Source organism: Podarcis raffonei, chromosome 15 (assembly GCF_027172205.1).
Source record: "Podarcis raffonei isolate rPodRaf1 chromosome 15, rPodRaf1.pri, whole genome shotgun sequence".
In the NCBI taxonomy this organism is placed as follows: Eukaryota; Metazoa; Chordata; class Lepidosauria; order Squamata; family Lacertidae; genus Podarcis; species Podarcis raffonei.
This window is the reverse complement of record NC_070616.1, coordinates 29850184-29870063: the sequence shown is the minus strand read 5'-3', so window position 1 is coordinate 29870063 and position 19880 is coordinate 29850184. Positions and strand designations below refer to the sequence as shown.

The window sequence follows — 19880 nt, the reverse complement described above, 5'->3', positions numbered from 1 at the left end:
CACCTCCTAGAAAAGCCAGCAGAAGCCAGGGAGCCCCTTTAAAGAGTGCGCAGCTTTTGCCTGCTTTTGCAGGAGGTGGGGGAATTCCCCCATCTCCCGCAAAAGCCCACAGGAGGGTTGGAGAGTAGCGGGAAGGCGTTGCTCGCCTTCCCGCTGCCCCCCAATCTCTGGGGCTGGCGATGGGGGAAGCGCTGCTTTCCCCACCGCCAGCCTCAAAGCCGGGTCGGAGAGTAGCCGGAAGGCATCGTGCGCCTTCCCGCTGCCCCCCCATCCTCTGGGGCTGGCCATGGGGGAAGCGCTGCTTTCCCCACCGCCAGCCTCAAAGCCGGGTCGGAGAGTGCGCGACGCCTTCCCGCTGCCCCCCATCCTGTGGGGCTGGCGATGGAGGAGGCGCTGCTTTCCCCCACCGCCAGCCTCAAAGAGCAGACTCTCCTGGCTTCAGCGGAAGCAACGCAAAGCCTCCGGAGCTCAGGCTTCGGAGGCTTCGCGTTGCTATCGCTGAAGCCAAGGAACCTGCATTCGCCCCATAAGACGCACACACATTTTCCCTTCATTTTTGGAGGGGGGAAAGTGCGTCTTATAGGGCGAAAAATACGGTACCTGATTCCACAAATGGCGTGTATTTCAGCTGAAAGCTTCTTTTCCACAGGTGCATTTGATAAGTATAAGCCACGTGACAGATGCCAGATGTTCTTGTCTTTGTTTTGATTATGTATTGTGTGGTTTTATATCGTGATTTTATCCTGTGAACTGCCCTGAGACCTGTTGGTATAGGACGGTATACAATTTTAAAATAAATAAATAATAAGAAATAAGCGATTCTAAGGTGTTCATTGTCCTCTTATATTAAAACCGTGCCCCCCTTTGCCAAATCCATAGCCTGCATGTTTGTGACTCATATATTATGAGCTTCTGCAACCTTGTGCACTGTATCTCTTTGTGGGGTGCTCTCTTTGGCCCTCAGGGACTGTTGTAAGTCTGAGAGGATTCTGAGAGTTGAAGGTCAGAGAGAAATAATAATAATAATTTATTATTTGTACCCCACCCATCTGTCTGGGTTTCCCTAGGCACTCTGGGCGGCTTCCAACAAAGATTAAAAATACATTAAAATGTCACACATTAAAAGCTTCCCTAAACAGGGCTGCCTTCAGATGTCTTCTAAATCTCAGGTAGTTGTTTATCTCTTTGAAATCTGATAGGAGGGCATTCCACAGGGTGGGTGCCACTACCGAGAAGGCCCTCTGCCTGGTTCCCTGTAGCTTTGCTTCTCGCAGTGAGGGAACCGCCAGAAGGCCCTCAGAAAGTCTGAACGAATGAGAGAAGGAGGTAAAAAGGAGCCATCTGTGGAGAAGAGAGTAGCAGCTGCCTTCTGCACTCAGGCAGAGCATTTGTTCATCAGCGGTTCCACTGCCAGAGTGTGCGGCAGAGCCCAAGACACCCAACACTTACACCCCAAGGTGTATGCAGAGTGATTCTGAATGCTCACCTCAGCCTAACTCCATCCAACCCTCCTCTTTTTATTTATGTAGCACCGTCTCTGTGTAGGGCATTTTGCAAAGAGAAATGAGAGGCCAGCAACATACCGTGAGACAGCAGAGGAAGGGAGAAATGAAAGCAGCATGTGGTAGGCAGGGGAAGAATTTGCAGTCAATCCAACTGCACACGCTTTGCCTTCACTATGGTGATGGGGGTAGCCTGTGACCCTTGTCCAAGTGTTGGTCCAACCACAGCTGCCATCACCATCACCCATGCTGGAAGTCAGAGACCCATCACATCTTGAGGGCTACTGACTGCCCAGCCCTGGACCTAAGTTATAGGGACTCAGAGGGTGAGGGAAGAGAAGATCCAGGGGGAACAGAAGGGAAGTAGCATATGAGCCAATTCCTAGGGGCCAAGGGGGCTTCGGCTCCCCAATAAAATATTTAAAGGAGCTGGACCACCCCCTCCAAGTTGATGGGCACTGCCATTCAAGTGGAATGTGTGCACAGTGCCATGTGATCGCTTATGCAGGGGCTTACCTGGGCCCCCCGCAATATTTTATTCAAGTTGGCACCTCTGGGAAGTAGAGAGTAGGCAGGGTGAGGAGAGAAACAAGGAATAGGGGTGAGAATAGAAGAGAGAGGAGCCATCCTCTCCTGCCACACCCTTTGAGAGCCGCTGTTTAGGGAAGTTTCTAATGACCGATGTTTTAATGTATTTTTAATCTTTTGTTGGAAGCCGCCCAGAGTGGCTGGGGAAACCCAGCCAGATGAGCGGGGTATAAATTAATAATAATAATAATAATAATAATAATAATAATAATAATAATAGGTTTCAGGAGCGTGGAATATTTTACGACAAACCGGGCGTGTACCAAAGGGATGGGCTTCACTTTGAATCGGGATGGAACCAGACTGCAGGTGCTTAAAATAGAAATGGGGCGGGTCTCATTAGGCACTCTAATGAGGGGGCGGGCTAATGAGCCTAATTAGCCTTAGGGTTTGTTTTTAATTACGACCCGGCGCTGCTGCTGCTGCTGCTGCTGTGCCACAAGTCTCTGTATCAAGCAAAAGTAATAGGTGCCTCTTGCGATCTCGCGGCTGAAGCTAATTAGCCGGGTAGGCCGCAGCTGCAATTACTACAAACCTTGAATCAGCTCGGAAGAAGAGGCACCTAATTAGCCCTGAATCAGATCTCCCTCCGTGGTGGAGGAGCAGCTTTTCTCCATCTCTCTCTCTCTCTCTCTCTCTCTCTCTCTCTCTCTCTCTGACGTCTCGCGGCGTCGCTTTGCTGGTCCCAGAGACTACAACTCCCACAAGGCCCTGCAGGGATCGGCGGCCCTTCCCATGCTCCTTTTCGGCCAATGGAGCGCCGGGCGGCCTTGTTGCCAAGGTTGGATGCCGGAAGTGAATCCGGCCGGGCCGGCGCGGTGCAACTGCCTTGGGTAGCCATGGCAACCGCAGAGCCGCGCGCCTGGTTGCCTGGGCCCGGCGTTCGCGCTGAGGCCCCGCACCGGAGCGGGGTGAGGAGGGGATACGCGGCGGGGGCCGGCGGGCGGAGGGCGCTTCGCGGGGCGGGGAAGGCGCTGCAGGGCCGCTCTCGTAGGCGGCTCCTCTCCGTCCGCGGCGCGGGCGAAGGAGCTCGCCTCTGCCTGCTTTTCGTTCCTGGGCAGCCCGGCCATGAGGGCCCCTAAGCAGGCAGCGAGGATGAGGATGAGGGTGGGCAGGCGGGAGCGGCCCCGGTGCCTTGCTAAGGCGGGAAGCAGGGCCCCTCCTTGACTAGTGGGCTCGGTGGGAGGGTGGCCCGCTTGCCCGCCTTCCTTGCGCTGGCAGACGGTGTCCTCCTTCCTTCCCGGGTGGTGCCTTGCAGGTGTAAGCAGACTCCGCTCCGGGGATGGCCATGGCTGGGCCTGCAATACGGATCGGCGACCAGCTCATTCTGGAAGAGGACTACGATGAAACCTACATCCCCAGCGAGCAAGGTGAGCGCCAGCAGTCTTCCCCTCAGGGGGGCCCAGAGCACCTGGAGAGGGCCCTGTGGCTCCAGACAGGAGCAGCATGACGCACCTGCAGGTGGTGATGGAGGAGGGTGGGCCTAGGTAGCTCCTGAGGACAGCTGTCAGCCTGGCCGGCCTGATGCTTCTTTTCTCTTCTGCAGAAATCAATGAGTTTGCTCGAGTGATTGGGATCGACCCGGAGGTCGAGCCAGAGCTGATGTGGCTGGCCCGAGAAGGCATTGTGGCCCCTTTGCCTGCTGAATGGAAACCTTGGTAAGGCAGAGATGCCCGTTGAGCCATCCATCCCTATGCTGCTCTCTCCCCACCCCCCGCTGCTGCATCTTGGCTGGCTCATCTCACACTCCACAGAGCCTGCTAAAGCAGGTGTGACTTGATCCAAGCTAATGTTAGGCTTGGAATGGTGAGGAGCAATATTTATTTCAGCAGTGGAATTAAGGCCCAGCCTGTGTATGTTGCAGAATGAGGTGGCAGAACATGGGAGGAGGGTGTCATTTTTGTTTATGTTCATCTGTATCTCTGTGGCATAAAGACCCCCAAAGCCCACAATCTGTGAGTGTAAAAAAATAGTGTATGTGCAAATAGTGTGTGTGCACCACAGAGCAAGATTAAAACTTAGCCTGTTTCCTTCCTTTGGTAGGTCTTTTTTTATATATAACAGTGAGACTTTATGTGAGGGGACAATCTGAAAAACAACAATCACCCCTCCCTGCTGTTTGAAGTACAGAGTACCATTCTGTTTAGTTGTTCTGCTTTGTGTAGACTCGATTTCACTCAGACTACACACAGGCTAACTGGGAATCAAAGCTGAGTTTCTACAGTTGTGATATGTTTCTATCATGTGCATCTGGGTGGTGGCTCAGGTAGGTGTTGGGAAGGGATGATGCTCAAATTTCTCCAATATGGGCTGTACTGATTACCCTAAGCCATGAGCACCCTTTCCAACAAATCTGTTTTCTGGCTACATTTCTAGAGCATAATCCTTCCAAACACTGTACTAGCTGCTTTATACCTTCCTGATAATTGTGGGGGAAAGTGTAATCACATCACATATTCTTCCTTGGGAAGAATAACCATTACACTGGGAGGCTCAAAGGCAACTGTTCACATCTAGCTTTTCTTACCATTTCACTTGCCTCTCACATAGGAAGGGCCGCTTCCAAACTATTAGTGGGTTTGGGGGACCTTGGAAGTCCCTTCAGATTAGGAAGGCAAGGATATTCTTGAGCCTGTGTATATGTATGCGTGCACACACATGTATGCATGTATATGCGGCTGCTTAGATTCCATGTCCATCTTCAGCCAAGATATCACAGGGGACATCTATTACTTCAACTTTGCCAATGGTCAGTCAACGTGGGAACATCCATGTGATGAGCGCTACCGACAGCTTGTGATCCAGGAGAGGGAGAAGCTCCTGGATCAGGGAGGTCTCAAGAAGAAAGAGAAGAAGAAGAAAAAGGAGAAGAAAGAGAAGAAAGAGAAAAAAGAGAAAGACCTGCTGAAACATCCAGTTGTGAGTACCTTAGTTGGATACAGGGCCGGATGGAACTGGGTGTTAGAGGAAATGCAGACTTCTTGCATGTTTCCTGCTGTTCCTGCTTCTCTCCCACCCCTGTATCTTTTCTCTGTAATTGGTGCCTGTCCAAGTTAAAAGAGGGCCACCTTATTTCAGCACGAGAGGGATTTAGTCTTTAAGTGTCATTATTATTAATTTTATTCCACTCTTCCTTAAAGGAGCTCAAGATGGTGTACGCACAACCTCTGCCTTCCCTTTACCCTTGCTGCAGCCCCACATGGTAGATTAGGCTGAGATAAATTAACTGTCCCAAGGTCACACAGTGAGCTTCTTGGCTGAATGAAGATTTGAACCTGGGTACTAGTTGCTTGGACTATTGCTGTGCAGAGTGTGGCTTGTGAATTTGGCTAGAGAGTAGACTTTACCTGTTGCAATCACACACAGGGAGTTACTTCTAAAGTAAGAAAATAACAAAGCTGTGTCTTATAGGAGGTACATAACTTGGATCAAAATGCTTCTTGTTCTAAGCTAACTATCCAATCTAGAGAGGGCAAAGGTAGCTATGCTTACTCCTTTGTTTTCAGAGGACATTTCCAAGATGACCTCTCATCTTGAGGTTGTGAGAAAGAGATGGAAGTTGGGAGGAGGATGCAGCCTAAGACATATCAGTCTAAACTGATAGAGAGGTCAGCATAGAGATCAAATGTACAAGGATAGTTTGGGAGGTCTTTTAATCTATCTGTTTTAGGCCTATGCAACCCCCCCTCTGCAAGCTGAGTTTCATCTAGACTTCTGGCACTAGTTCAGCACAGGAGGTGTGGGTCAGTAGTCAAGGCCAGCTGCAAGGCAGCTGCTAAGGTAGCACTGCCACCCACCCTAATCAAAACATGGCTTGTTTTGTCTGCACCTTTTCAAACATAGCTGAGCATATAAATTGTTTTTGAGCTCAGGGCTCAACAGGGCACTTTTTTCTTAAGTTTCTGTCCTTGTGCAGCTCAGTGAAGATGGCTATCAGAAAGCTGCTAGCCAAGACTTACTTAGGATCCTATCCGTATTTTTGTGTGTTTTCTGCCAGACATTCAGGGGTTAAGTCACATTTGACTACAGCATGTTTTCTCCCATAATTCACACTGTAGCAGTTGCATGTGGTGATCTCCACCCCATCCTGGTTTGCCATTGCAGCTGATTGGGGAGTCCAGGTTGGAAACAACTAGGCTGTCAGTAAGAACAGCTGGTTTCTGTGAAGATCTCTGAAGACCAACCACATGTGGGGCAGCAGAAGTGCAGGGGGAGGATATGCAGAAAGAGTCATATTATTGGGAATTCTACCATGGGTATTCCTACATGTAACTTGTCTTCCTTGGGACACTCTGTCCTAGGGAAAAAGACCGGCACCTGTACAAATTATACCAATCTGTAAGTCTGCTTAATGGCCTTTATCTGCTTAGGAGACGCAGTCAGAGCCGGGGATTCTTCCTTCAACATCCTTTTATAGAGTGTCATCCCCTGTCCTGTCATCAGGCCACGCAAGTCCTGAGCTGGACCAGCAGGGCAGCTTCATGACAAGGAATGAACTCTTCCTGAAGAACCGCAAAGGAAAGGCTTCAGGGATGTCTCCTGATCCAAGTGACCCACCCCGGCTGCACTCGGGTCCTGTCCCTAGTAAGCTACAACCTATTCTGCCAGCCAAGTCAACCCCACGGACTCGCCAGATCCTGGCAGACGTGGAGAAGATTCTTGGAAGAGCTTCATCTTCTAGCAAACCAGATCAGTCATGCCAAGATGTGACAGCAGAAATCAGAAGTACAGCTGCTTGCGTTTTTTCAGATTCAGAACCTGATTTAGATGGCTCCAAGATTGCTGTGCCACTTTTCCAAGCACTGAAGGAACCCACTGATGATGGGACTGTGCTGGCCCTGGAGACACCGAAGGTGAGAACCCTGTTCTTCGAGGGTGAAAATCTAGGCAAGGACCAAGAGAATAGTTACATGGAGGAAGGTGGCCTCTGCCAGTCACCTGATTCTTCACCTGGAGAGCGGGTGATGGGGCCTTTCAGCTGCATTGGACGGGATAGAGGATTCTTGCATACAATTGAAAGGGAAATTCAGCGGTTTCCTCCTGCTGCTGTTTCCCTTGTGTTGGCTGGTGAGACATACGAGCCCAACATCATGGAAGAAGGTGACATCCATTCTTTGCAGGACGACCCGAGGCCTTTCTCTAAAGTGAAGGAGAGCAGAAAGGGAAGGAAATTCCAAGAGCAGTGCCATGCCACAGAGCTCAGCATGAGTGGAAGAGGGGGCACCCAGCAGCAGACTTCTGCCTTTGGGCTGGGAGTAGGGACTGGAACAGGTGGGGACGCTAGTCCTCTGCTGGCTGCTGCAGGTTTGTCAGTTCAGCTCAGGGGTGAAAGGAGACATGGTGAGCGGCTGCACTCTGGTGGTGGCGGCAGCGCTGGCGGCAGCGTGACAAGCAGCTTGGCTGACCATCTTGATTCTGAGATCTTGGGAGAAGTTGACAACTTCTCCTGGGACCTACAGAGCACTCATGGATCTGACCGCCCCATGGGCCTTCTGGCTGTTGCCAAAAGAACTTTCCTGGAAGCTTCCCATACCCAACCGCAGAGCATCCCTAATGAGCGTTCGGAAAGCGAGTGCTACACAGAGGATCAGAAGTTTTATCGGCATATGGTCCATATGGTGAAGAGGTCCAGAGGAGCAGAGCTGGCTGTACCTGAACCACTCAAGCAACAGCAAAGTGGCTCTGAAGAGTTTGTCACTGGCCTGAACATGGAGCTTTACATCCCTCAGGAAGCGGCTGCGGAAGCAGAGACGAGGCCTAGGCCAGGAGCTGCAGTCTTTAAGGCAGGGGTACTCCAGAGTCCAGTCGAGGGTCAGGTGTTCTTCATTCAAAATAGGCAGGCAGAAGGAGAGCAAGTGCAGAGCAGAACATTGGCAAAGAAAGACAGCTGGCCTGAGCTTTCACCAGGAGGAGATGGAGGTGAAGAGGTAGGCAGTTTAGATTATACGTGTTTATTTTATAGTATCTCTGCTCTTCTGTGGAGCTGAGGATGCTGCATATGGAGCCCCCACTCCCTTTAGTCATTCCATCAACACTGCAAGGTTGTTAGGCTGAGACGGAGGCCGCTGCAAGGTGAAAGGAAAGATTATCAGACAGCATTCCCTGGTATTGACCCAATACTGACACTCAATTGTTGCTCATCTTGCCAGTCCTTGGGAGACTGTGGATAAAGAGATAAGCCTATCCCACTTATAAAAGAATAATAACTGAAAAAGTTGAGAAAATTAATATTTGTTTATATTATCCTGCTGTTCCTCTCAAAGGAGCCCAGGGAGGCAGACAATTTATTTAGGGCAGTTTTCAACAACATAAATTCACTGAATTGTCAGGGAGGGGGTCACTCCTCTTCTCCCCCATTCCCAAATCTGCTGTGAAGTGTTGTGGGGAACTCCCAAAACAGCTTTGGGGAACAGCAGAAGGGAGAGAGCCTGCAAAGGTTTTGTTGCTCAAGGAGAAATCATTTTGCTGCCAGAACATTCTCATTAGTGCTACTTCATTGAGTACAATCCTTAATAATAGTCTCTCATAAAATCTGATGGGAAGTTTAGGATGGGGGGAGGAATGGTTAATGGCTTTTGTGTGACAGTTGTTGAGTAGAATTGCAAGGAATTATTAGTCTGCTTACCCAGATCTCCTCTGGTGTCTTAAGGTTGCACCTTTTCCCATCCTTGGGTTTCCCACATAATTCCTAGTCATTGTGTCTGAGGAGCACCTGAAAACAATCTTGTGGCTACCCAGTTGCATTCATGCACCACAAGGCCAGTGTGTTATCTAACTAATGTGTTTATTTGAACACCTCTGGGGGAGCCAACCTGTATTGATGAAGACAGGCCCTTTTTGTAGTGGGACTTCCTCCAGTCGAGTCCCATTGGAGCATATAGGCAGAAAGAAGTCATGTGCCTATAGTTTCCCAGCACATGCATGGCATTGGTAGGCAGCACAGGCTGGTCTGCAACTTTCTCCCCTCACAGAGTTGATTGGTGGACTTTATGCATCTTTCTCAGAAGTTTGTTTGGTTTTTTGTCGCTCTCATAGTGCTGTGATGTAAATTTGATTTACTGTTGTTGTGGTTTGATTTTTTTCAGATTATTCTGCTTTGTTTTGTGTCATGTATTTTAACGTTGCACTCTACTCTGGGATTGACCATAATACAGGATGAATTACTAATCTCAATAAAAAGATGTTCCTGTGTTTTTAGTTGTCTGCCTGGTATAAACTTACAGAATAAATAAGTGGAAAGGTTAGCCATTTTGTTTCAGTTCTTTCAGAAGTGAACTGAATATCTTGTGGTGGCCAAGGGTGCCATCTTCTGCAGGTGGCGTAACTAGTGGCTCTGGTAGTATATGTAGCCTTTTAAGGTATCTGTAGCATTTGCCAACTGCTGATTCCTGTAAGCTTGTAGACAATCCCTTTACATGCTGCAGATAAATAGATGCTGCACAGTCGGGCTGTGTTGCTTGGGCATAAGTCATTTTAATGTGGAAATGAAGATAGATGCCTCCCTGTTGCATTGCTTATTAGTTCCTGAAAGAGCTTTTGACAATTGAGTGAATCCACCTGATTTGACCATTGGGTTTCATTCTCATCTTATTTCAAGGGACAACTTTACTGCAGTTTTTTCAGACAGGTGAAGGTTTTTGTTTTGTTTTTTAGACCTTAACACAGAACCTGGGTCTCCAGTTGTTGTCAGACTGCAGCTCCCATCATCCATGGTCACTGGTCTTGCTAGCCAGGGATGATGGGAATTGTAGTCCAACAACAGCTGGAGACCCAGGTTTGAGAAACACTGCTAACGCAAGCCACACACTTGTGTGCTTGCGTTGTTGTCCCCTCTCCAAAATGAGATCAGCTCATGCTGACACTTCAGACTTCAGTCTGTTGTGATCCAGGAAAGCAGTTCTGTTATTGAGGTAGAGAAAGAGCATGTAAGAAGCCATGTCAGACTGCTGTTGAACTTTTAGCATACTCATAGACAGCTTCTGCTTACCTTGTTACTGTGTCTTCCCCCTCCCTGAAATCTTCCAGTCTCCAGGACCTATACTAGCCCCAGTCCAGTCTCCCCTGGGGAGCCTTGCTCCATTACGTGGGTTTGTGGATGCTCCAGTCAGTGCACCCTGCAACTTACACAATACAAATGGGAGAAGTGCCGTGGAACCGAAGGCACCAGCACATACAATGGTAAACAACTAAAATCTGGCTCATGTGGGTGTGCTTATGAACATGCAAAGTTGTTTGTGTGGCTTTTTGCCTCTTTTGCTTTGCATTATCTACTTAATGTCCTTCTGATGTATGCATGTTTTCGTCTCTTAAAGCTTGGCAATTGCAAGAAAAGTCTCTTTCAATCTGTGGACGAAGAAGAGGAAGCATCCTTAAACCAGCTGACTCCTAATGGGGCAGAAAAGGAAGATTGCAGCAATGAGGTAGTAGTGCTTGATAAACAGAGTTGCTCTATGAGATGGGGATGGAGGGCTGTGCGTATTCCTTTCTTATCTGATAAATGGTGGACACATTGGAACATACAAAGCTGCCTTTATACCAAGTCAGATCATCTATCTCAGTACTCCCCTCACTGATCACTTGCAGCTCTCCAGGGTTTCAAATGGGGCATGTTCCGTACCCCACTGGAAATGCCATTGGGGATTGAACCCGAGTCCTCATGCAAAGAAGATTATCCGCCACTCAACTATGATGCTTGTCCATTTCAAGTCTCCTGGCTTCCCTGCACAGAAAGAAACACAAGAGTTGGGGAAGTGCCTATTTTACTGCATGCTTCTAAGTGGAACGCGCAGCAGGACAGATAGGTCTTTGTATAAGTGGTGATTCTTGCAGTTTTAAATTCTTCGCAGAAGGGCGCAACTCTTGATACAGTAATCAGACTCTGGCTTCATTATGCCCATGTACCTGTACGCTCACCAGCCTTGAGAAGGGGTCAATTTGCGCATATAAATCCAAATCCACACTCTAGTTCTTCTAGCCCTGGTTCCCCCAAAGATCCCTACACTACATTGCTTGTGGTTAGGGTGAGGGAGCAGATTGGGAACCCTCTCTTGTTGCCTTCTTTGTCCCCAGTGTCAGTTCTTCAAGTATGGCTTTGGATGCACAGCTGAACATTTCTCTGCTCCTTGTTGCATGTCCAGAGTCCTCGTGGGACAGGTGGGCTTCTCAAGAACCTGCATATGGATGTTAGTGCCCTTGGTGCCAGCTTTGACAATGAGGTATGTACTTGGGTGGATTTGATTTAAATCAAATTGATTTAAATCACTAGTCAGTAAGACTTGATTTAAATCATTTTTTGTACAGAAAGACTCATTCTTGCTGGTATAATATTAGTATTTACAGCGAGATGAAGATTTCATTTTTGGAATAATAAATTTTCAGAGTAGTTTTTACAGTTATATCAGAAATTACTGATTTGGTTATACTATTAGAAATACATTGACAGATAATTATGAAATTATTGTGAGGTTTAATAAGTTAACTGTTTATATTTGGACAACTTTTCTGCTGTACTTTATTGAAAGGAGAAAAATAATTATTTCCTTAATAACAATTTAAACAATTTATTTAACTAAATCAAAAATATTATAGCATATGTATCCATGTTTGTTAGCTGATGTGATTAAATCATTTTTTAAAAAAACGAAAACCTTAGACTGAGTTTTAGCACACATTAAAAACTTAAAACAATTCCTTATTTCCTAATGAATAGCCTTTGGACTATAATGTAACTTAAATAGAAAACTATCTGTAGAAAGATTTTTCCTCCAAAAGCATTTTATTTTATAAATCTGATTTAAATTTTAAAAATCCATTTATTTATTTATTTATTTATTTTTAATCATTGATTTTTATCCACCCTGCTTTTTGGATAGTTTCCTGGTATTGGGGGCTTAAAGTGCCTGCTTCCCAATAAAAGCCAATCCTCAGATCATCTTTAAAAGAGGAGCAGCATTTGGGGTATAGTAAACACATCAGCCCCAAATGCCATGGATGTGATGTTGGATGACCAAGAGAGAAATTCCCCTAGGAGAAATCTGGCAGGGTTTGAGGAGCAATTTGATATCTCAGATACTTTCGCTGCTGCATTGGTGGTTTGTGTATTTTTGTGGGTTAAAATATTCAAGGCATTCACCTTACAATGCTGTGGGTCAGTCACTCCTCACTTTTTTTAGTTTGCTTTCCAGTCAGTCAGAGTGTGCAAAGCTGATGATGGGTGTGTGTCCCTTTGCTTTTGAAGGTTTCTGAAGGCAGCAATCCAATGAAGGAATGGCAGGTTTCTGACCACTTGGACCCTGAGCCGCATAGCGTTGTGGTGAGTCTGCCAGTAACATGGGTAGTAAGAGAGTAGGAAGAAGAAATAGAAACTTCTTTGAAAAAACAAGGGAGTTCTTGGTGAGCACATAACTCTTGGGCTGGCCCTTTTAAGGACTTTCTTACCAACTCTCCTGGTCTGTTTTTGTGTGGATGAAATTCCAAGTACCATTGCACCTTGCTTTGTACCCAGTATCAATATCATTGCTGGCTTCAGGTCCAAAGCCTAGAAGAGGGTCTAGAATAACTAATGGGGTCGCACACTCTCCCACCCCACCCACACCCCAAGTTCGTTAGCCTTGGTTGTCTGGGTAAATGACTTCTACCATCTCCACCCCCAAACTAGGTCTGATCCAGACAGTGAATATCAACAGCACTGCTTGGAGTTGACCGGTCTTCATGCCATTTCCCCCCAAGAATGGCACATTCAAGACTGGCTGATAGCTCATCTCAGGCTAAGATATCTAAACCAGATTTCTTCAACAGAAGCCTCACTGCTGCCATCTTCAGAGCAGTCAGAACCACCCCATTCCTCAAGGAGGCATTGGTAACCTCCAAGGTCCCTATGCCCAGCTCTGTTCTGACATATTTAAGTAGATTAAGATGAGTCACTATCTGCTCCCCCAGTCACAGATCACCCCTCTTACACACCACCCTGTTCAATTCAGAGGATCAGGTCACAAGTCCTGCGCTGTGTATTGGTCCAGTGTTCATTTGAGACAAGGTGTCATGTTTGTCACAGAGGCCTTGGTCGTGAGCTGCCCCAGAGAAGGTAGCCTCAGCCTGAGTGCTCGGGACCCCCAAGGCTATCAGCCTGAGGGTCCTCAGCACCATATTCAAAACTACCTTTGAGAGCTGAAGCAAGGAATCCTCTTGGAATGCTAATCTCTCCTTACCCCTTTGTTTCTTGGGGGCTTTGGTTCCCAGAGCCCAAGCTTTGAAAACATCATGGATGTGTTGCCTCCAGTCCTGGGAACTCCAAAGTTTGCAGTGAGCAGAGCCATGGTTGAAAGCACTTGGAAGGAACAGGTAAGTGGCATTGTGGAGCTGCATGGGCTCCTCTTCGAACATGTTGTCTTGGAGTTTGCTCCTACAGCTGACTTGCTAGGAGAGTGCAAAGTAATGTATGAAGCAAAGGGGCAGGTCTCATAGAGGTTTAAAGGTAAAGGTAAAGGTACCCCTGCCCGTACGGGCCAGTCTTGACAGACTCTAGGGTTGTGTGCCCATCTCACTCAAGAGGCCGGGGCCAGCGCTGTCCGGAGACACTTCCGGGTCACGTGGCCAGCGTGACATTGCTGCTCTGGCGAGCCAGAGCCACACACGGAAACGCCGTTTACCTTCCCGCTAGTAAGTGGTCCCTATTTATCTACTTGCACCCGGGAGTGCTTTCGAACAGCTAGGTTGGCAGGCGCCGGGACCGAACAATGGGAGCGCACCCCGCCGCGGGGATTCGAACCGTCGACCTTTCGATTGGCAAGCCCTAGGCGCTGAGGCTTTTACCCACAGCGCCACCCGCGTCCCGCGTAGAGGTTTAAGCTGGAACAAATGTCCACTTTTAACTGGCAGTGCTCCCAGCCACCCCAAAGTTGTGAGCCTGTCTCAGAAGTCCTGCTATATACCTCTGCTCATCCAGCAGGTCATTTTCAGGTATGCAGAGAACTGCTGGTGAGGAGGCCACACAGACATAAGATGTGCCTATTCCCATAAGCTGGTGGTTGAAACTTGGATTGCAGGAGCTCATGGTTCTAGGATAGAACAGGAGTGAAGGATTGAGGTGTCCTATACATGCCACTCAGCTGCTCAGCGTTTAGAGCATACCCCACAGGGATTGGCTGTGCCGTGGAGTTGCTGATCATGCACAACCAATACTAGCGGTGGCTTGCCGCAACCTTGCTTGCCAAGAGTCACCAGAAGAGTACTTCTGCTGTTGTCTTTGCAGCCACATTTTTAGCTCCCCATATATGGCAGCAGGTGGGTGTGACTTTGGGGGAAATTGTTGGGATACTGCCAGGGAGACAAAGTCCATCATAGCCCCCAAGCCGGCTGCCGGACGATCCATCGATCTCCCGTAGACACACAGTATCAGCAATTAGCGACACGAAGCCTCAGAAATAGCTTGCCACATTCTTAGGCTGGTGCACACTCTATCAGCAGAATTCACACAGCGATAGATGCACAGCAGGAGAGCATATTTACAGTTTATTCAACGTTGGTCAGAACAAAGAAAAACATGACCGCCTGCTTCAGCGTTCAGGCACGAAGAAGGAAACGAAAGCAAAGACACAACAGAAACATCCTGTGAAACAGGAAATACGCAGACTCTGTGACTCACAGCCTGCTCCCTTTTAAGGTGGAACGGAAATATCCTAACAGAAATGGCCTTGTAGGCCAGATTAGAAGCCCCATTAAGCCTGATTTTTACCAGTGGGCTGGAGGTTCCCCATCGCTGTATCCGAAAAATAAAAACTAGTATCCTTCCTTTCTGCATCTTAATGTTGCTGTATCCTTTTCCCTGGTGATTTGGAGTAGAGAGGACCATGTAGGTTGGGGGCTATTTGAAGTGCAGGCAGTGTGTTATGGCTGGGAAAAGAGATTGCATGGGATATCCATACATAAGCTGGGGGCACATCTGCAGGCCCTTCGCCTTGTGTTTCTGACTTCTCATCCTTGCTTCTGCAGTCTCTGCATGGTCTTACTGCACATTTAATGGAATCTGTTGCATCACAGCAATTGTTTGTGTGTGTGAAAGCACCCACTATTGAATCAGCCAGCCAAGTGGTGTGTTAGGTCTCTTGTGGGGTAGTTCATTTATTCTTTCTCACACACAGTCATTCTCTCTAGACACAGATAGCCTGATTCAGTGAAGTAATCCTGTCCCATGGAAGACAGAGCTGTAGGCTTCACCATCTTGTCTGTGCTCTGGAACTGTCTTTCAACAGCACTTATTGTAGGCACAGCTCAGAAGGATCAATTCTATTCATGACTCTGGCTGTCTCCACCTTCCATTGAAATGGCAGTATTGTGGCAAACCCTTCTTTCTGTTTTTATCTTTCTGGTAGACTAATGACTGGTCAGGACAGGAGAAGGACCAAAGCAAAGGCAGCCTAGCAGAGGAGAAAAGCCAAGGATCAGCTAAGAGGTACAGCTCTTTTGCAACGCTTTTCATCCATTCCACACAGTATTGTCACAAAGCAGCCAGCTGTCAAAATCCCTGGTTCTCAGGGGCACATTCTTGCTTTATTTCCTCATTCATCCTCTCCCTCTTCAGAATCCCTTTTGTGTCTTGACAGCAGGTTTTGCTCTGTTCAGGGTGGGATGTTCCTAGGTTTGTCAGTTAAGCAGCACCCTCCTTCCCTCTGTTACAGATGCCACATTAAGGAGGCAGAGAAATAACCTCCCCTCCATATCTGCACACAAACATTTAGGATCCAGGGATCAGCCCCATGCATAAATTTAGTTGGATCTGTTAGTAATGGCCTTTAATTTCAGTGGTTCTACTCTTGAGTGCAACCCCATGATTCCTTTACTTAATAAAATTAGTTGAACATTACAGAAGAGGATAAATGAGGTTTGTCAGTAGCATAAGAACATAACAAATTTGATTACTTGTATATGGTTATACGTTGTTCTTATATTCAACTAATAAAATATTCCAAAAAAGGAACATAGAAAAATACAAAAGGCGTTACAGATTTAAAGTATTGATGCAGAGTTGAGGTACAATTCTTAATTACCTGCCTGCAAGCTGTAAGCTTCTTCGAAGGAACTGAGTAAATGTTCAAAATTTTCTTTTTCTTTTGAAGAATATACATTTACAGTACATTATAAATTGCTAGCTACAACAATTATTGGAGGAAAACAAACTATTCTAAATTATTAAAAGATGATAAATTCCACATGATATCCAGATACTCGAAAGAAATACATTAAATCCCAGCATCTGGATAATATGCATTGGGTTGTCTCCAACTAAGTTAAAAAAATGGAGATATGCATAATGAGTGCTGCATGGCAATGGCTCCCCTTTTGGGGCTCCCTCCCCGTGGTTTCCAGGCACCCAGTAGGACCGGCCCCCTACATCTCTCTTGTGTAGAGGAGGACCTTTCTTGCCTCTTTGGCTGCAGAGCTGCATGCCAGAACTGCACCCTGTTGCTAGAGGCTCTGCCCTCCGTAATTAGGCAAGCTGTAAATCTTTGTTCTTTTGCATTTTTATTGCCACCAAGGGAGAGGAGCAAAAGCTGCCCGAGTGGTTCTGAAGGGTCTGAAAAGAAGGCAGTCTCGGTAGGTTCTGGCACCTTGGAAACGAAGATGAGAATTGAGCACCGGCTGGTGAACCTGAATGAGCGAGACCCATCCTGCAAAGAGTAAGGGGATGCAATGGCATATGCTTCTGTCTAGGGGGCCCTTTTCTGCAAGAGGAGGGAGGGACATTGAGGTGCACACCTCCTTTGGGTTCTGTCATCCTCCCAGTAAAGTGTCTGCACTGGATTCATAGGAAGCTGCTCATACTGATGCCGGGGATTGAACATGGCAAAGCAGACGCTCAGTCACTGCCCTGTGGCCCTTCTCCAAAAGCAACTACTTATAAATACAGGGAGGGGGGCAGGGTTTCTAGAAGAGAATATGTATTTTACAAACTTATGTCCTAATCCATTTCCTAATTGATACTTAATGGTGGCAAGATGGAGGTGTGCTGTGTAATGTTTCTAGAGCTCAGGCCAGCCTGTATTTCTTCACTATGAAATGGTTCACTGGGATAATTGGGCAGTGTGCTCTTCAGACCTGAAGGCTCAGCTGAGCCCCTTCTTTGCTCTCCTCTTCAAGTTGGTTATCACAGGTTTTGTTTCATAAAACAACATGCATTTGATGTAAAACAAGTTAAGTGTGTTTTGTCTAAAAGCATCTCGTTTTGGCTTTCCATGAATTTTAGGAAGAGAGGAAAGTTTCATAGCTGCACACAGCCCAACTGGCCCTGTGCAGTATAGTCTCTCCTCTTGGTTCCTAGCTCAAAAACCCAAGTGTCAGTAGTAAAGTGTCAGTAGTAAAATAAGCATAACTAGTCATGGCCTTGAGTTTTGTGTTGAAAATGTAGCAGTCCTCTAGAAGCCTGGGAACATGGCAGGGATCCAGGCTGTGTACCATGTGGACAGTTGCCTGCGCTTTCTGAGCCTGGTGCCTGCTCCATCTAGTGCCTGACAGTCCAGTACCATCAAAGCAGCTTTCATGGATATACCTTAAGGCAGCAGAATTATCAAAGCTCTGGACTAGGAAATGTAGCTGTATGGCACCATTACGTTTTCAAAGTAAGTTCTGAACTGTAAGCAGCTGCCATGAATTTGGAATTCTAGATTCTCTTGAATGCTCTTCTGTGGCTGTGGTGCCTAGTAGCCTACTGAGATTCTGAGAAAATATGATCTTGAAATCTGTGCCTTGCTGTGCATGGTAGGTGAGATTTATTCTACCTGTGGCAGGCAGGCAGCATATGGTACAGCTGTAAGTTCTTCATGCCACACATGAAGCTGGAGCAGTAGGTGGAGATAGTAGTGTATTGGGAAGGCTGACTTGTGGAAGAAGACAGCTTTGTGAAGTGTGCTTGTTGCTATATTGTTCCCTGCTAATCTGAGTGTTTAATGTGGAAAGTTTCTCTTAATGGCAGGAATTTTGAGGCTGAGGGTAAGCAAATGTCCTGGGAAAAGCATGCTGGGGATTCCCTTGAGGAAATAACCAAAGCGCATCACACTTTGCTGGAACAAGCAAAAATACATTTGCTGCAAGAAAAAGAGACGCGAATGCAGCAGCTGCAGGAAGAACTACAGCAAGAAGAGGAGCAGGAGATCCAGATGCTCCAACAGCAGAAAAAGGATGCCCTCCAGTGAGTTCCATCCACATACAGCTGTTTTGCTTCTTTTCCTCCCTGCAGTGAATCCGCTAATAGAGGGTGGAAGGCCTTTTGAAGAGATGCTAGTCCATAGGAGTGGTGTGTCTTACAGCTTGCAAGTATTCAGTGCTTTTTAGGCACCCCCACCTTGCAAGGGTAGAAAGAAGTCTCTGCCACATTCAGTGTTGGACTCCAGATTCCCAACAAAAAAGTTCAACAGAAGCTTCCTATTTGGAGTTCATTAGGAAGTTCATTTGCTCCTCACTAGAGAAAGTTGCATATTGCTTTCTTGGTGCTAATCTATGCAGCTAGTCTTGCTATGCCTGTTCATCAACAGCTGCTCCTTTGGAGCGAGTCATGGCAGGATAATCTCATTTGATTCCCTACTCACTTGTGCTCTGTATAGGACTGTGACACACCTGCAATGGCCTCTCTTGCATTGCTTGGCCTTTGGGGTCAGGGTCAGCAGTTAAGCTAGGCATAAAAACATTTTCTGCCACATACAGCAGAAGGCTACTGGATAAAACATTCTTGAATAATCAAGGGCAGTCCACTTAAACAATGACTTTAGTCAGGAAGAGAAAGAGGCTGGGAGTAGTACGACAAAAATACAGAAAATGGTGCTGTGTGTGTGTGTAATTTTGAACAGGATCCTCTGTGGCAAAGGTGTAGAGGGAGATCCTAATCCTAATCCGAGCCACTGAGTGAGGCCTGAATACAGCTGGTGGTTCAGTTTTCATGGCTTAGGTTCTAGTCAAAGGGCTTCCTACATTCTCCTCATCTGTCCCAACCCTGCATGGAGCAACATCTTCATTTGTAGCAGTCTTAAAGCAGCAGATTGTTACAGGTGAAGCTTGAGCACCTGGCTGACATCTGAAGGGCAGGACCAGAGTTGGAAGTGAGAATGTGGAGAAGTCTGAATCCTAAACTTATGGAAGGTTTCTTTTGTAGAATCTTCTGCAAGTCTCAGTTGCTTGGGTCAGTCTCACACTTGGATTGCTTGGGAAATTGTGAGCAAGTTGTATTCGCTTTTGCTGCACACTACTGAAGTTGTCTACTTGCTGCAAGGAGATGTACCCCTCCTCCAAAAAAATCACTTTCTGCTTGTTTTTTAGATCCTTAAAAGCTGAGTTGGAGGCTGCTAGGCAGAAGGAGGAGGAGCGCTTGAGGAAGGAGCTGCAAGACGAACTTCTGAAACTCCAAACCCAGATCCATTCTGAAGCAGAGGCAGAGAAGGCGAGGATCAGGTGCTGGTTTGAATAGGCAGGGTTTTCTGCAAATATCATCCTTTGCTGTGGAGGTGGAAGCTGGTGGCCTTGGCAGTGCAGTGATTAGCCTTGTGTTTAAACCAGCTTTGTGCAATGAGTGTACCCTTTCCAGCCCAGGAGACCATTGAGAATGTACACTGTTTACAATTCGTTGTAAAAATCACTGGAGGAAAAGTCACTACCAAGGTAGCCTTCGTTCCAGACCAGTGACTTTGGTGTTATGGCAAGATAGTGCTGATTCTGCAGCTTCAACATTTCCCGAGACTCCATAAAAGTCTCGAGTGAAAATGGTAGTGGTTGAATGAAGGACAGTGATACCATGTGCTGCTGAGC

At 47.1% G+C, this 19880-nt stretch overlaps 1 protein-coding gene across 7 annotated transcripts in view; it reads left to right on the top strand.

Moving 5' to 3' along the window:
- The first annotated feature begins 2885 nt into the window (after window positions 1-2885).
- CEP164 (centrosomal protein 164) overlaps window positions 2886-19880 on the top strand; it is a 37301-nt gene continuing 20306 nt past the window's right edge. For 3 of the 7 annotated variants that reach the window (XM_053367556.1, XM_053367553.1, XM_053367557.1), the window contains exons 1-14: window positions 2886-3001; window positions 3349-3460; window positions 3637-3748; window positions 4796-5009; window positions 6461-8017; window positions 10116-10268; window positions 10403-10510; window positions 11228-11305; window positions 12328-12402; window positions 13329-13430; window positions 15461-15540; window positions 16625-16765; window positions 18058-18273; window positions 19395-19526. In XM_053367556.1, coding sequence (XP_053223531.1) covers window positions 3373-3460; window positions 3637-3748; window positions 4796-5009; window positions 6461-8017; window positions 10116-10268; window positions 10403-10510; window positions 11228-11305; window positions 12328-12402; window positions 13329-13430; window positions 15461-15540; window positions 16625-16765; window positions 18058-18273; window positions 19395-19526 — 3056 coding nt within the window. In that variant the 5' untranslated portion in view covers window positions 2886-3001; window positions 3349-3372. The remainder of the gene's footprint in view (window positions 3002-3348; window positions 3461-3636; window positions 3749-4795; window positions 5010-6460; window positions 8018-10115; window positions 10269-10402; window positions 10511-11227; window positions 11306-12327; window positions 12403-13328; window positions 13431-15460; window positions 15541-16624; window positions 16766-18057; window positions 18274-19394; window positions 19527-19880) is intronic. The other 4 variants (XM_053367554.1, XM_053367558.1, XM_053367559.1 and 1 more) reach the window with 4 other exon arrangements.